This window comes from Purpureocillium lilacinum (genome assembly GCF_023168085.1).
Source record: "Purpureocillium lilacinum CBS 284.36 DNA, scaffold_2, whole genome shotgun sequence".
Classification (NCBI taxonomy): Eukaryota; Fungi; Ascomycota; class Sordariomycetes; order Hypocreales; family Ophiocordycipitaceae; genus Purpureocillium; species Purpureocillium lilacinum.
Genome location: NW_027072112.1, coordinates 1,489,623 through 1,506,314, shown reverse-complemented (window position 1 = coordinate 1,506,314; position 16,692 = coordinate 1,489,623). Strand labels below are relative to the sequence as shown.

Genomic DNA, 16,692 nt, shown 5'->3' with positions numbered 1-16,692 from the left:
AAAAGAATGCGGGTACTGGAGCGAGTGAGCGCAAGGTAGATGTATCATGTACACCATGCCACAACTACCAGGGGAAAATGCGGGCTTGGAGGAGGTGGGCAATTGGGCTGGGTTGCTCCTGCATTGCGGTGCATCGAATCAATCGCTGCGCTGGTGGCCAAGGTACGGCGGTTGGGGCGCGAGGTAGGCGGTACCCGCCTGCGATTGAGCGCCTCCGGGCAACCTGGAACTGTCGCTTTGCCGACGCTGGATGCGAGCGGCGCGGGACCGGGAGCGTCGGAGGCTCGGATTTGGCCGTTTTCCAGCGACCCCTTGTACCGTTTACCTGCTGCCACGCGACGTGCCTCCCGCCAGTGGCCATGCAAAAAATGCTGTCGTCAGAGACCCAGCGGAAAACACGGCGGCAAGCGTCCTGGTTTATTCTGTCGTCAGCCGGGCGCGAACACATATTTTTTCCCCTTTGGGCCCTTTTTATCAATCTCGGTTCACTGAATCTCCGACCTCACGCGTCGAGCCAAGACAATCAGCCCACCCCGAGCGTTCCCGCCGTTGCCCACTGTTGAATCTTCATGACGCCCGACGAGAGCCGAGGACTAGACGGCGACGTCAGCCAGGCAAACGGATGCAACTACAGAGGAACTGCTTGCGTACCACCTCTTGGTGCTAAAGGCGAGGGAGTAATAAGATGGCTCGCGCGCCCCGTTGCGAACTTTGGTTCAGGCCCCAAGAGGGACGGCCAAGTCGCGCGTAACCGCGTCAGCGTGTGGCTATTCTGGGCCGCTGACGATGGCGGATGATGCGTCTCCCCTAATTACCTCCCCTTGGCTGCTCCATATGCCTGTTTGGCAGCCCCGTCGTGAGCCTCCTTTGCAACGCGTTCAAGCACGACGTTGTGGACGAAGCCTGCCGATGTAATCCTAGGCACAAGGGATGGGATGGGTTGTTGCCGCTCCAGGTACGGAGCATCACACACGCCCCCTTGGAGATGACCGTCCGTATCTCTTCCCTGGCATGCGGACAAAACGCCGGTGCCTGAGCATCATCATGCTATGTCCAGGCGACCGCCGTTGTGGTCAGCAGACTGTCGCCTGTTGGCATGTGTCTGACTTTGTGCGCGCCGCCGGTTGATGCTTTGTTGCATGCCCAATCGTCGGGCTGCCGAGGGGACCGCCAAGAAGAAGTACAGTACTTGCTCCAATACGAGGATCCTAAGCTTCGTTTTCAGACCTATCGATATTGGACCTGGAAGCGAGCAGCAAGCCGAGTCGGGCTGATGTCCGGTCCGGATGCTGATGTCCGCCGCTTTCACGCTGTCTCGTGACTTTCGTAGCATGTGGGCTACCCTATACCGATCATGGGTTGAAGCATTCCGTGACTTTTCACCTTCCTTTGTCATCATACTTTCTTGGCATGCAAGTGTTAAGAAAGTAGCGCATTCTATACCAATTTGATTAACAGTTGTGCCACCAACTCTGCGAGCCGCGCTCTGCGCTGGCTTTGGCAGCGGCCATGGCAACTGCCACGGGCTCGCATGCCGGCTCAGATCCCTTTGATCTGGATAATCACATTCCCCTAACTTTTGCCGATCGGGCCCGTGCTGCCCAGCTCCGAAACAGTTCTCCGGTCGTGGACCGGCCGATCGGTGTCTCGCCGGCGCCACGGCGATTGGCCCAGACGCCATCTTCGCCTCTACTCCGACTCTCCAACTCTGCTGCTACGGAGGGTGCGCAGCCTGCTTTCGCGCCGTATAGGCCCTCGCTAGAACCCATTCTGGAGCCTATCTCCATCGTCGAAGGCGCCAACCGGGTCGCAAAAGAGCAAACGGATGCCTACAACGCCAAATTAGCAGTCTTCCATGCATTCTGCGAATCATTCGACCAGGCCGCGAAGCAGTTCACTTCTGGAATTGAGCATACCTTCGCGAACCAATTCGCCACCAGCTTCCTCGATTTCTGGCGCCAGTCTCTCTCGATACTGCCGCCCGTGACGGCGCCGACGTACAGCAGCGTTGCTGCCGGTCACAGTCCTCTCCAGGCCCCTGCGGGCCACGCCACCACCCCCTCTGCAGAGGCCCCGCCATCTGCACCACAACAAACAGCTGAAATACGTCTCCAGGGACGACCAATCCCCGCCCCACCGAAAGAGGACCTCCGGGTCTTTGTGCGACTTGACGCCGAAGCACCGGCGAGGAAGCTCGAATCGTACGCGATCCGGACCCACATCGCCGCGAAAGTCGGCATCGACCTCCACCAAATCCCGGCAGCCTTCCCCGTAAACTCGGGCTGGGCTATTCGCACCGCGGATGCAACCATTAGAGACCTCATCGTCCAGCGCCAGTCCGAATGGGCTGACGTTCTCGGCGCGAAATCCGTTGAAGTCAGCAAGAAATGGTACACCTACGTCGTATCCAATTGTCCTCGCAGGCTCACTGATGTCCAAGGCAACGAAGCCGACTACGACGAAGCCCTCAAAAGCGAAATTACCTGCCAAACCGGCCAGACGGCCGTCAACATCCGCCCTAGTCGTCACGACTCAAACGATCTTCCTGTCAAGACACTCCTCGTGTCTTTCCTCAAACCCACGCAGAAACCCTGGCGGCTTTTCGGCTCTAGCAGGCTGGCCCGATACATCGACAAACCCGTAGCGCCCCGCCAATGCGACAAATGCTGGGACTTCCACGCCCGACATAGCTGCGACCGCCGACCGTCCTGCAAGCGATGCGGCAAGGTCGGACACGACGACTCCTCTTGCGCAGCGCCGGAGCAGTGCGGCAACTGCCTCGGACCGCATGCCGCAGATTTCCTGAAATGCCCGGCTCGTCCCATACGATCCCATGGCGCCTTCCGCCGATTGACCAAGGAAGAGAAAACCCGCGTCCGAGAAATGGGCGCCCAGCTATCCGCCCAGCTAAGGCAAGGCACGGCTCAGGCGGACGCGCTCCCTCCACCGGACGGAGGATCGCCTCAGACCGTGAACCCCTCACCCGGACCGGCGCCATTGAGCGCACCTGAGGCGAACGACCGCCCCAGCCCTTCTGCTCCTGGTAGCACGCCCGGTAGCACGCCCGGCAGCACGCCCAGCAGCATGCCCGGCAGCACGCCCCCCAGCGCTCCCCAGCCCAACGACAGCCAAATCGAGCCTGAAGCCAACACTTCAAGAGCTGAGAGCGAGACCTCGACTCTCAGCCCAACCATGACTATAACCCCGCCATTTATCATCGTGGACACGACTCCTCGGCCCGCGAGCAGACCTGCCTCCCCCTCCAAGAAGCGACGCATCGACCCCATCGCGCATGACCCATGACGAGGCATACCCGTGCTCGACAAGACGGCAAGAAGACTCTACGAATCTTCCAAGCGAACGTGGGCAAGATCCCACCAGCACACGACTGCGCCCTTGCCCTTGCGGACTCTGAGCAATACGACGTTGTCCTGCTGCAAGAGCCCTGGACAGAAGCTAAATATGGCCGCTGTCTCACTAAAACTCACCCAGCATATGATACCTTTTCTCCAGTCGATAGCTGGACCAACAATACTACCCGCCCACGAGTCATGACATACGTCCGGCGACGCCCCGGCCTAACGGCCGACCAACGGCGTCCCGCGACAACTCGTGACATTCTCTGGCTCACCATCAACAATACGACGATAGTCAACTGCTACCGACAGCCTGATTTCGACGGGGCTCTTGACATACTCCTTGCCTGGAGCCCGCCGAGCAGGTGCTTGGTCGCGGGAGACTTCAACGCTAAACACTACAGCTGGCAGACCGGTCGTCTCGATGGCCGGGGCGACGACATCGCTCACTGGGCATCAGAGTCGAGTCTCAGCCTGCTCAACCCGACCGACGTGCCTACAAACCCGCATGGAAATACCATAGACCTTGCCTTCTCGAATGTACCACTGTCCGAGGCAGTCGTGGAGGACCATCTGGCCACTAGTTCCGACCACTTCACGCTCAGCATAGCGCTCCCGGAGGTGGGCGTAGCGCCAATACCACCTGGAAAAGTCCGCGTCACGACGGAAGACGAGATCAAGCGGTTCGTAGATCTCGTCCAGTATGGGTCAGTGGATATCCCAGCCCCGACTTCAACTACCGATGACCTTGATGCTCTTGCATCCGCCCTGGTGCGCCTCCTCCAAACGGCGGCGAAGGTGGCCGGTCGCCCCGTTCGAAAGCAAGGGTGCAGCGCCCCATGGTGGACCGAGGAATGCCGCCTGGCCGCAGCGGAATACCGCGCGATCAGAAGAGTCTATCCCCTTGGATTTTGCCGCGAAGTTCAGCTCGCCAAGAAAGACTTCCAGAGGGTTGTCCGCCAAGCTAAACGGCGATACTGGCGCAATCTCATCGACAGCTTTAACGACAGTTCATCTGTGTTTAAAGCCGTCCGATGGTTGAAGTCGCCAGGTGCCTTCCAACCACCACCCCTCGAGGTGGATGGCGTGGTACACGAAACGCAGCTCGACAAAGCCAATGCCCTCCGACGAGCCACGCTGGAAAGGCGAACCTCAGAAGACGACATAGCCGACCCGTGGGTCCCAGTCGCCGCGACTAGAGCGATACCATTCTCCCAGGATGTATCACTGGCCGAGGTGCAGGACGCGACCATCCGCACGGGAAACACATCCCCCGGCTCCGACAACATCACTGTCAATATGCTCAAAGCCGCCTGGCATATCATCGGCGAACATGTCCGTCGCCTCTACGAGGGCTGCCTCCGACTAGGCCACCATCCTCAACCATTCAGGGAGGCGGAAGTGGTCATGATAGCGAAGCCGGGTCGTCGGAATTTGTCGACACCGCGCGCCTGGCGACCAATCTCGCTGCTCTCCTGCCTAGGCAAGGGTCTTGAGAGGCTCATCGCACGCCGTCTAGCGTGGGCGTCCATCCACTATGGTGTGCTCCATCCGCAACAAGCTGGAGCCCTGCCGAAGAGATCCGCTGTTGACCTCGTGGCTGCTCTCGTGCACGACATCGAAGAAGCATTCGCTCGCGGACTGGTCGCCACGCTGGTGACAATGGACATCCAGGGGGCTTTTGACACCGTCCTCCGCAACCGACTGATCCTCCGCCTCCGTCAACAGGGATGGCCTGAGCATCTCGCACGGTGGGCTGGCTCGTTTATGTCAGACCGCTCGGCGTGCGTGCGATATCAGGATATTACCACACCCAGTTCCCCGCTCCAGTGCGGGCTGCCGCAGGGTTCGCCCGTCTCGCCCATCCTCTTCTTGCTCTATACAGAGCCGATCTATCGCCTGGGCAATCCGAAGGGTCGGTTCGGCTATGCCGACGACACCGGTATCCTATGCCTAGGAAACTCGCTGGAGTCGACGGCCGACAGGGCGTCGCGCTATGTCAGCGAGCTCGTAACATGGGGCGCCGCCAACGGAATAAGCTTCGACTCTGCAAAAACTGAGGTCATGCACTTCTGCCGAACCAAACCCAGGGTGTCGCCGCCTATCTTCCACGAGGGCGAGAGACGCCCGGAAAAAGCGATGCGCTGGCTAGGCATTTGGCTCGACAGCACTCTGACGTTCAAGACCCACGTCGAGAAATGGACAGCCAAGGCGCAAGCCGTGGCACACCACTTGCGAGGGCTCGCCAACACCAAACATGGCCCACTCCCGAGCGCTATGCAAAGAGCCGTCCGAGCCTGTGTCGAGCCAGTGCTGCTCCACGGCGCCGAGGCCTGGTACCCTGGATTGCGAGCCCCTCGCTGGAGCCAGCCCACGAAGGAGGGCTCCTCCGGAATCCAGCAGCTGCTGCGGAAGATGAACAAGTCGCTTCACAACTCTATGCGTGCCGTTCTGCCAGTCTGGAGGACGACGCCTATCGCCGCGCTGCATCGTGAGAGTGGCATCCCGCCGATCGCCCAGTTGCTCGAAACTCGCCGGATGCGCTTCGCAGCCCGCCTTAAGCGTGTGGATGAGGCACACCCGCTGGCCAAACGCACACTGCAGCCGAAGCCGCCGACCATCCATAGGTCGATCAAGCTGAAGTACCAGATGCCTCGCGAGGCTTTCCGGACTAGACTCAGACGCAGCGATCAGCTGCTACCTCGCAGCACGCGACCACTGCTCCTGCCCCGCCGTTTCGACGAGCACGCGACGACCCTACAGACCGCGTCGAAAGACGAGTCTGCAAAAGACTTCCTGGAATGGCTCCGGTCTATCCCTCGTGAGACGCTCATCGTCTACTCAGACGGATCCCTCTCCAAGGAGAAGGCCGCTGGGTACGGCTATGTAATCCATCGCGACGGACATACCTTGACGACTGGCAACGGCCGCCTTGGCCCAGCGGAGGTCTTCGACGCCGAAGCCAAGGGCGCCCTTGAGGGATTGCGTGCTGCACTGAACCTCCCTAGCCCACGACGCATCTTTGTGTGCCTCGATAATCTCGGGGTCGCAACCTGCCTGGGAGGCATGCCCGCGGACTCTTCTCAGGAAGTGTTCCTCGAGTTTCAGGCTCTGGCCACGGCGCATGGCGCCGTCGAGGTCCGCTGGATCCCTGGCCACACCAACATTGCGGGCAACGAGCAGGCGGACGCCTTAGCGAAGGCGGCCACCTCCTTGCCCAAACCCGCAGACGCTCTCCCGACACTCGCTCACTTGCGCAGGACTGCCCGGCAGCAGCCCAGAGACGCTTTTGAAGCCTGGTGGGACGCCTCTGCACCCGACCAATACAAGCCACTGCATCTCAAGCCTGCCATCGGCTGCCCACCAGAGCTAGAGCTCCCACGACCACTGCTCCACCACCTGCTCGCGGCACGGTCTCGTCACGGAGACTTTGCCGACTACCACGAGAGATTCAACCACGACGACGCGCGGCTAACATGTTCATGTGGCCGACGAAAAGAACCGAGTCATCTCTTCTATTGCCGAAAGATCCTGCCGCGACATCGGATGAGGCTGGCCCCCTCACCGACTGCGGCAGTCAATCGTGCAATAGGCAGAGACTTCGACAAGTTCGTCAAGCTGGCGAAGGCAAGCTCGTTCTTCGAATGGGCGCGTCCTCGCTACTAGGCAAGCCGCTCCACCCTCCCTTCTCTCTTTCCTTTGTACTTTTGCATGTTCGATACATATTCTTTGCCCGTGTAGGCGGAGGGTGTCGCACCACCCTTTGCCCGCCCGGGTCAATTGAGGCCGCTCTTGCAGCCTCCGACGATGGCTTCTTTCGAGGCCTACAGAACACGGCACTTGGATGCCGCGCTTGGACGACCCGCTGACGGGCACCGAGCACGAATCGGAGCGCCTCTGAGCCGATGAAATGCTGGATGGTGGTTTGTTTACTTTTCGCGATAGGGAAGAGGGGGGATCCGAGGAGGTAATCTCTGAGTGACCCACCAGAACCTGTATCGATAACGTAGGATAGACCCACTAGCTCAGCACGTCCTGTGCCCCATAGGGACCTGAGCGGCCTCACGGCCGCTGGACGGAAAACACACTAACTAACTAACTAACTAACTAATTCCGTGACTTTGCAGGTCAGCAGCAGTTCGTCACGTTGCGCGTCTGGCGTGTATTCGATGGGGACTATGTGTCGTTGCGGTTCAATCGCTCTGCACGTCCCTTGATGGGGTTGCATTGGGGGAGCTGTGTCGTTTATGTCGTGGTTGATGCCCAACAGCGGCACACCGCCAGACAATGAAGCTATCGCCAATTTACAACACTATGCGATGCTGCTGATAGAGTTTGCCCAGAGCGAAAGCATGAACAGTGCAGTGACGTTGTTATTCTTCATCCATCTCGTCTGCATCGAAGTACCCAATGGCAGCGGGACCTGCTGTCTCGTCTTTCATCTCATCCATCGACCGCCGGCCACCCCGCCATAAGCATGAGCGCCCGCGACAGATCACATCACATGAGTGGCGGGCGTTCGACGCAGGGACCTCGTCCGGGCAGCAGCAACAGCGAGCAACAGCACTGCGCTGTGCGTGCACACTGCCAGCCCAGGCTCGCTCTCAATTGGAACTGGAGGCGCCTGGTCGAAATTTTTGAGTGCAGGCGGGGCGCCGCCGCCCAAGTCTGGACTCAGTTGGCAGCTAGCTGCCTGCTATGCGCGCCGGGATTGGCTGGGCGACGTGAACCCCACCACGGATTGAAGCAACAGCCACAGGCCAGAGCAACCTAAGCAGCCCAGCGAGCGGCGCCCGTCCGCCCACCCGCCCGCCACCAGCCCCAGGCAATGAATTTTCCACACCCCGCCAGCCCTGGCCGGGCCTCCTGCCGCGACCAAATGTAAAAGCACCGTCCTGAATCTCCCTCTCCACCCTCTTTCACTTGCTTGCTCCTCCACGTCCCCATCTCCCTTCCCGCATCTGCAACCTTCGTCGATTCGTCGCAAAACCGCCAAAATGAAGATTTACAACGTGAGTGCCTCTCCCTCTCATTTGCCAATCCGCGAGGGAGCTCTCCTGCGCGCGCGCACGAAGCTTCCTCTGTTGCGCGGCTTCCCCCCTTCGCGACGAGTTGCTCGTTACCCCGCCAGGGACTTGTCGCCCCTCCCCGCCTCAGTCCTGTGTGCCCGCGAGCCATGACCGGAGGGAAGATGGCTGACCATCGACGCGCAAACAGGATATTCTCACCGGTGACGAGATCATCTCCGACTCGTACGACCTCAAGGAGATCGATGGCATCGTCTACGAGGCCGACTGCGCCATGATCACGGAGGAGGCCGTCAACGTCGGTACGTACGAGAGCTGGAGAAAAAAAAAAAAAATTCCCCCATGTCGCCTCGTCGCTCCCCGCGCCTAAACAGCAAAACAAACCCCCCATGCTCCACGCTGGCAGCATAAGAGATGCCAGCGCGGGCGAGGTGCAGGGAGGCACGGGTGCATGCGCGCAGGGGGCCGTTAAAAATGCCATACCAAAGCACGGTCGGACTAACTTGGATGCTACCAGACACCGGCGCCAACGCCTCCGCCGAGGGCGGCGACGACGAGGCCCTCGAGGACACGGCCGTCAAGGTCAACAACATTGTCCACTCCTTCCGTCTCCAGTCCACCCAGTTCGACAAGAAGGGCTACCTGGCCTACCTCAAGGGTGCGTCGAACCCCTGAATCCGCTGCCGCGACGGCACAGCCGCAACCCGCCCGTACTGACACGCCGCACAGGCTACCTCAAGGCTGTCAAGGCCGCCCTCCAGGAGAAGGGTGCTGATGCCGAGACCATCACTGCCTTCGAGAAGGGCGCCCAGACCTACGTCAAGGAGAAGCTCCTGCCCAACTTCAAGGATCTCGAGTTCTACACTGGCGAGTCCATGAACCCCGATGGCCTGTAAGAGCCCCCCCCATACTGCTCCCTGGATATGATGCATCGGCCATGTATACTGACTTGAGCCCAGCGTCGTCCTCCTCAACTACCGCGAGGATGGTGTCACCCCCTACGTCATCGTCTGGAAGCACGGCTGCAAGGAGACCAAGGTCTAAGCGAACTGGTTCATCGGCTTTGGTTGCATCTGCGCACGCGCGTCCTACCGCCATGGCGGCGGGGTCATGATTTAGAAGAGCCATACTATTTCGTTTCCCCCCCGGGAGCCGGGCGTAGAACCCTACCCTACGGAAACAAAAAGTAACGAGTCTCATGCCCGTCGCTGCATCCCGTGCATTCATCAACCCCGTCCCGTGAGTGTGAGTGTGAGTGTGAGTGTGAGTGTGAGTGTGAATGTGAATGTGAATCTGAATGAGAATGAGAATGATTCTTTGCACGCCAACAAACTCAAAGCATGCACACTAAATAGAACTGACGCCGCCCAGATGCAAAGTGGTCGTAGACAGGAGCTCAAAACGTAGGTCGTGTAGACATGGGAATCGGCGGCGGCGCGTCGTCATTGACAGGGGCTGCACTCGACAGCCCAGGCTTCTTCTTGGGTGGCGGCGGCGGCGGCTTCTTCTTGCCCGCCAGCGCCGAGGCCACGGCATCAGCATTGGCATTACTAGCATTGGCCTCTCCGGGGCTGGCTTGCGCCGGTACCTGTCCCCGGCCGGCCAGGGCGCCGGCCTTGTCCGCGAGCCCGTACTTTTGGTTGAGGCTGTTGGCGGACCTGACGCCCGCGGCGACCTGGTCCCCGTGGCGCTGGCGAAAGTTGTTGGCGGTGCTGGCGGCGGCCTTGGCGTCGGAGAAGGACACGGACGAGGGGTCCTTGTGGAAGGACGAGGCGGTCTTGAGGGCGGCCTGCTTCTGCGCCCATGTGGTGCCCTGGCTGGGAGGAGGAGGGGGCGCGGGCGACGATGCAGACGCGGGCGAGGAGGTGCCCAGCTTGGAGAATCGGTTCTGCAGCTCGTTGACCTGCGCGCCGTAGCCTCCCCCGTTTCCGTTTCCGTTTCCGTTGCTGTTGCCCGCTCCGCCGGCGGCGGGTCGCGGAGGAGGCGGGCTCGGGGACGCGACGTGGGCAGGGCTCGAGCGGCCGATGCCGAAGCCCGGCACGGAGACGCCGGCCGCACCTAACCTGTTGACGGCCCCGGCGTTCAAGTACCCGCCACCAGCACCACCACCGCTGCCGCCCGTATGCGCCGGACTCGCGCTCTGCGGGCTCCCGCTGTTCGTCCGGGGCGGCAGCCGTGGAGGAAGGCTGGGCGGCGGCGCAGCAGCGGCACGCGTACCCCCCGCGACGGCCTCGTAAGGCGGCGGACTCCTGCCGTCGGCGCCGTCCCTCCGGCCGGGCGGCGGGGGGAGGTTATCTGTCCTCAGGCCGGTGGTGTCGGTGCGGTAGGCGCGCGGTTGTGCGGGCTCCTCGGGCGGCGCTTCCAGCTGCAGCTGTTGTTGCTGCTCGTACTCTTCCTCGCGCGGCGGCGGAGGGGCGCGCGGGTCCTGATACTTGGAGGGTGCGGCGACGACTTTGCGCTTGGCGGACGAGGGGGGCGGCGCGGGGGCGAGGCCGGCGCCGGTGCGCTTGGGAGGGGGCGCGAAGGACGAGGGGTCCTGGAGGGAGGAGAGGGGGCGGGAGACGTGGTTTGCGCGGTCTTCGTCTCGCGAGTCCTTGCCGCCGCCGCGGCCTACGAGGCCTGACTGTTGGGTGGTGGTGAGCGTTTGGTACGACCCTCGAAGGGGATCCGTCGCGGGGCGCGCGAGGAGTGAAGAGGAGGGAGGAGGAGGAGGGGGAGGAGGAACAGAAGAAGAAAAACAGTGGACATACGGCCTTGTTTCTGATGCCCATGCCCGTGATTGAACCCGAGCCGGAGCCCGACCCCGAGCCAGACCCGGAGCTCGACTTGCTCTTTTCGGGGTGCCACCCCTTCTTCATGATGCCCTTGAACTGCGACATGGCTGCGGCGGTGCTTGGGCGGGAGAAGCCGGGGGGAGAGCCGAGTTGGAGGCGGCGCGCCTTTTCGGAGGGGCGTTGGCAAGAGCCGGGAGGACGAGGGGGTTCAGACGGCGGATGAGTGTTGGTATCAGGTGCGGAGCGAGGCACGAGAGGAGGGACTGGTGCCCTTGCGTGGTTATGGAAGTTCAGGTCTAACGAAGGTAGGTTGAGGTCTGAGGAGGGTGGTGTGCGGATCAGATGGGGGCTGCGCATGGAACGTCGTCGCAACGGTCGGGCTTCCATTGGAGCGGGCAGCAGCAGCAGCTTGGGCGGGTGCGGGGTGACGCAAACCTATGCGGCGCGGGCGCTGGCGGGGCTCCTTCTTTCTACAGGCTAATGGAGGGACTACAGGTACAGGACATTGTCGGGCGGGCAGCTGCAGCAGGGTGGGTTACACTGGAGCTCGTGCTCGTTTGACGTCGGGTCCATCAATCCATCAATCAATCTCCTGCCGACGCGACGACCGATCCTCCCCGCCATGAGGACGAGAGCGCAGCCTCGCATCTTCCTCGCGCGCCACCGACCTTGATAACACCTACAGCTTTCGAGTTCCAATTGCGCCGAGCGATTCTGCGCGACAATCTCACATTTCGGTCACTGCGTGTCCCGTCCTTCTCAAGTCGTTCGCTAGGTGGCGACGCGTCTCGTGGGCGCGCGTCTGAAGCCATTCCCAACACCAGCAACACCAGCAGGAGCAGCAGCATCGCGCGCGCACGCCCTTCGCCATGGCCGCTCCGGCCGCAAACAGCGACTATGAGCTCCTGACCGAGCACCTGGGCTACCCGCCCGTCGTACGTGTCCCGCCCCTCCCTCGTCCCCCTCGCTGCCCCCCCCCGCCATGCGCGCAAGAACGCTCACCAACATGCGCACCCACACACACAGGCCCTCATCGACGACATCATCAACACCGTCAACGTCCTCGCCGACCGCGCCCTCGACTCCGTGGAGCGCCTCCTCCTGTCCATCCCCCCACAGAAACTCGGCTTCTCTTCATCCTCCATCGGCGGCGGCGGCAAAAAGTCCAAAGACCTGAGATGCGGGACCGCCGCCGTCTTCGCCGCTGAGAATGATAACAACGGCCAGGTGCAGCAGCAGCAGCAGCAGCAGTTGTCCCCCGAAGAGGCCGCCAAGCGCGAAATCGAAAACGGCACGCACCAGCTCGAGACGCTGCTCAACGCCTCCATCGACAAGAACTTTGACCTCTTCGAGCTCTACACCATGCGCAACATCCTGAGCGTCCGCCCGGACGACCAGCCGTACATGCGACTCGCCCACTACGACGGCCTCGACTTTAGCGGTGCGGGAACGACCACGATACAAGAAGGACAAGGAGAACAAGGGCGGCAACAGGGAGGGGTAGACCCGGACCGCCCCACGTCCGAGTCCGTTACCGCCCTCCGACGCAGGCTGCAAGCTAGTCAGCGCCTCCAGGCCGCCCTCGAGGCCGAGCGCGCGCGCAACGACGTTCTCCTGCGGCGGCTGCGCGGCGTGCTGGGCGTGCGCGATGACGATGACGACGACGACGCCCCAGTCAAGACGGAGGACGCCGGCGCCGCCCAAGGCGAAGGCGACGACCAAGAACCCGCATCATCGTGCGCCCCGCTCAAGTTCCTCAGCGACAAGGGCACGCTCGAGGACGGCGGCACCGACCAGCCCGTCACCACAACGGCCGAGTTTGCGCTCTCCCAGCTGCAGGCCCTGCGCGCGCTGTCGACGTCGCTGCGCACCCTTCTGCCGGACCTGGGCGCGCTGGACGACGACACGGCTGCCGCCGCCGACGCCGACGACAACGACAACGAGGACGAGCAAGCCGCCGTCAAGGGCAGCAAGACGTGGCGCCGCCAGCGCGCAGAGTACATCGAGGCCTCGTCGCGCAAGTACCTGGAGCGCGCGGGCGGGCTGGAGCTCGGCCCGCGCGGGGAGGTGCGCGACGGGGACTGGCAGGGCCAGGGGCGGGGGCTGGGCAGGGAGGAGGTCGAGGGGCTGGAGAGGGCGGCGGCGGTGCTGGCCTCGGCGTCGGCTTCTGCGGCGGGAGGTGGTGTCGGGGATGATGGGGGGCCTTCTGGCTCGACGAGGGGAGGCGATGATGCTATGGACGAGTCGTGAGATGGGGATGATGGATATGAAATGGGGTGGTGATGCAGCACGGGATAGGATAGGATGGGACTGGATGCGTTGGTGAAACGGGACGGGACGAGATGGGCTTGGGTATGTGGCCTGTCTATCTTGCTTGGTGTTTGGGCGTACTCGGGGCGTGGGCAATCACGGACACGGCACATGGGACTGGGCCGGACAGGACAGGGGCAGGCAGTTTGGCTGAATGATTTTGACTGGGACAAGTTTATTGGGCTTGTCACCCTTGCTCTTCTATGGTACATGTCCGTGGCATTTGGCCAGATGTAGTCGAGCGCGACGACCTGATAATACAGCATGCGGTGTTTTATACACGGCTATTAGCCCCTAGGTAATCCTGAAGATATGCTTGTCTGTACCATTGGGCTTAATTGCTCCCCTGCCCGCGCAGCCGCGTCTGCAGCTCCAGGGGCACCTCGTCCCAGTTGAGCAGCCCGTTCTCGCGCGCCATGTACCAGAAGTGGTGCCGCCAGTAGCGCGCGTCGCGTGCAGCCTCGCTGTTGAATCCGCCGCTGCCAGCGTCGACTGTGACATGGGCATCGCCACTGGCATCTTGAGCACCGCTGGCACTAGCACTGGCACCACCACTGCCGGCGGCACTGCCGCCCTCGGCAGCCGCGCGGCGGACCTTGTGGGCGAGCACCACGCGCACCACCTCGCGGGCGTCGTCGGCGCGCTCGGCGGCGAGCAGCGCGCGGAGCAGGTCCGTCAGGCAGGGGAGGGAGGTGACGGGCCGGCCGGCGCGGGCGAGGTCGGCGAAGACACGCATGGCGGCCGGGGTGTCGCCCGCGGCGGCGTGGGCGCTCATGACGCGCTCCCACAGCGTCTGGTCGCCCTGCCCGACGTGGGTGAGGTTGTGCTCGCGGAGGAGGGCCTGGACCTGCGCGGAGGCGGAGGCCGCGGCGCCGGAGGACGCCGATGAAGGAGTGGAGGATGAGGAGGACGAGGAAGAGGCTTCGCGAGCGAGGGCACGTTCGATGAGAATGGTGACCATGTGCGGCGTGGCCGAGAAGCCGGCGGCGCGCATGTGCTCCTGCACGGCGGCGACGGCCTCGTCTGCGCCGCCGTTTGCGAGCGACGCCACGGCGTAGAGCATCTTGCCGTACGTCTCGAGGTTGGGCCGCAGGCCGGCGGCCTCGATGTCGGCGAGGACCTGGCGGACGGCGTGGACCTGCTCGGCGGCCGACGTGTTGTCCATGACGCCAAGCACCTCCTCGAGGATGATGGTGAAGGTGGCGGCGTCGGGCTCGACGCCCTGGCGCTTCATGGCGCGGAGCAGCGACTGCACGTCGTCGTCGGGCGTGGCGTTGCCGCGGAAGCTCTCGCGCAGGAGGATGTTGTAGGTGCGGATGTTGGGCTCGATGCCCTCGCGGCCGGCCCAGGCGAGCACCTCGTTGGCCGCCTTGAGGTCGAGCCGGATGAGGCCCTTGAAGGCGGCGTTGACGACCTCGATGCTGGGCTGGATGGCCGAGGCCGCCGCCGCGACGGCGTCGCCGCCCTTCTTGGCGAGCGCCTGCTTCCACAGGGCCATCATCTCGGCGAGCGCCTGCACGCCGGCCTGCGGCCTGCCCGACTCGATGAGCCCGGATATGCGCTCGGTCCAGATGACGGCGTCGAGCCGCAGGCCCGACTCGACGAGCTTGTCCCACAGGGCGGCAATCTTGTCGCCGTCCTTGCACATCTTCCACCCGTGCATCATGGCCGTGTACGTCTTGACCGAGGGCCGCACCCCCGTCTCCCGCATCAGGTCGAGCGTCTCCTGCAGCTTGGCGGGCCGCCGCACGGCACACCACACGAAGATCCAAAAGTCGAGGAACTCGGGGTCCTCGCGCATCTGCCGCGCCAGGTCGGGCTTCTGCGCCAGCCGCGTCTTGAGGTCCTGCCAGATGGAGACGACGGCGCCCGTGTTGCGAGCGCGGTACGCAGCGCGGAGCTGTCGATGGAACGTGGCGAGGCCAGAAGACGAGCCGCTTCCCTTGGAACCCTCGAGGGCGTACCGCCAGGACGCGGCAGCATTGGACAGCATTGCCTCTGCGTGTGGCCACTGCTTGAGGATGTACGCCTCAAGCTCGTCCAGCTTTGACGACGGGAAGCGGATCTTGTTTCGGAACACCTCCTCGATGTAGGCCTGGTCCGGGTTGCCCTGTCTCTGGAACGCTTGCGCCACGAGGTTCAAGAGCGGTGCGGCCTTGACTTGGCTGCCCTGGCGCGCGAGTCGCGGATCGGAGAGAACGGCGACTGTGGCCAGCAGGCCCGGCACCAGCTCGCGGGCCTGCTCGAGGCGGAACTGGATGAAGATGCTGGAGAGGGCCTTGGTCGTGGGGTTCATATTGCTGCTAGACCGCTGCTGCTGCTGCTGCTGGCCAGCGTCCTCGCCGCCAAACGCCTCCGCAGGGGTCGGCAGGACAAACTGCAGCGGCGCGTGATGGCCCTGGCTCCTGCGGCGCAGCTGCGAGATGTGCTTCCACAGGTCGACCAGCTCCTCGAGGATGGCAGCGCGCTCGGCTGACGAGTGCTTGGTGTGGACGAGGGAGTGGCACAGACTCAGGACGAGCTCGTTGCGGACGTCGAGATCCCACTTGCCGATGCGGGCGCACATGGCGGACAGCTCGACGCCCACGCCGGGACCGCTGGCGCCCGTGTGACCCGCGTCGGCGGCGGCGTCGCAGGCGCGCGCGAGGAACTGCGTCGTCGCCATGTACAGGTGGCGGGGCATCTGGCCGCGCAGCTCGCGGACGTGCGGCCATATGTCGGCGCGGAAGAGGCGCAGGCGGTCGCGCGGGTCGAGGGCCTTTTGCTCAGCGAGCTCCTTCATCTTGGCGGCGATTTCCCACTCGCCGAGTGCGGTGGCGGGCTTGTGGTTCTGCTGCTGCTGCAGGGACGATGTGGAAGGGGATGAGGCGGAGGGAGGCGAAGAGGCTTGCGGTGCCTTTTTGACAACGTCGTTGAAGAGGGCGACGGCGGACTGCTGCGACGCCTTGGCGCTTCTCTGGTGGGACGGCCGGCGGCGCGCATGCTGCTGATGAGATCCGGCAGAAGAGACATGTTGCTGCTGCTGCCGCCGCGGCTCGGTGTCTCGTGTGCGTGTGCCCGTCGCGGCATCTGGTGAGGCATCGGCCGCGGTGGATGAGAGCCGCGGAGAGGCTACTGCTACTGCGGCGGCGGCCGACGTCGTGACGGCCAGGCGCATGCGCGAGGCGCACCTCCAGCAGACTGCCCGTGACACGTACATGGCGCCGGCGAGATGGATGAGAGGGG

The 16,692-nt window shown here is 63.1% G+C and overlaps 4 protein-coding genes across 4 annotated transcripts; 2 read left to right on the top strand and 2 right to left on the bottom strand.

The window, feature by feature from the left end:
* Nucleotides 1–8,353: 8,353 nt before the first annotated feature.
* On the top strand, nucleotides 8,354–9,427 carry PLICBS_002269 (uncharacterized protein; the record flags this gene model as incomplete). Its single annotated transcript, XM_018321908.1, has 5 exons — nucleotides 8,354–8,368; nucleotides 8,574–8,685; nucleotides 8,901–9,041; nucleotides 9,113–9,275; nucleotides 9,343–9,427. 5 exons carry the CDS (start codon nucleotides 8,354–8,356, stop codon nucleotides 9,425–9,427), a joined length of 516 nt encoding a protein of 171 aa, XP_018179388.1.
* Nucleotides 9,428–9,779: 352 nt separating this feature from the next.
* Nucleotides 9,780–11,262, bottom strand: PLICBS_002268 (uncharacterized protein; the record flags this gene model as incomplete). The annotated part of the gene is made up of 2 exons (XM_018321907.2): nucleotides 9,780–11,006; nucleotides 11,134–11,262. The coding sequence occupies 2 exons, from the start codon at nucleotides 11,260–11,262 to the stop codon at nucleotides 9,780–9,782; spliced, it is 1,356 nt and encodes a 451-aa protein (XP_018179387.2).
* A 764-nt stretch (nucleotides 11,263–12,026) lies between these two features.
* On the top strand, nucleotides 12,027–13,407 carry PLICBS_002267 (uncharacterized protein; the record flags this gene model as incomplete). The annotated part of the gene is made up of 2 exons (XM_065599989.1): nucleotides 12,027–12,092; nucleotides 12,184–13,407. 2 exons carry the CDS (start codon nucleotides 12,027–12,029, stop codon nucleotides 13,405–13,407), a joined length of 1,290 nt encoding a protein of 429 aa, XP_065456061.1.
* Nucleotides 13,408–13,801: 394 nt separating this feature from the next.
* On the bottom strand, nucleotides 13,802–16,666 carry PLICBS_002266 (uncharacterized protein; the record flags this gene model as incomplete). Its single annotated transcript, XM_018321905.2, has 1 exon — nucleotides 13,802–16,666. The coding sequence occupies one exon, from the start codon at nucleotides 16,664–16,666 to the stop codon at nucleotides 13,802–13,804; it is 2,865 nt and encodes a 954-aa protein (XP_018179385.2).
* Nucleotides 16,667–16,692: the final 26 nt, after the last annotated feature.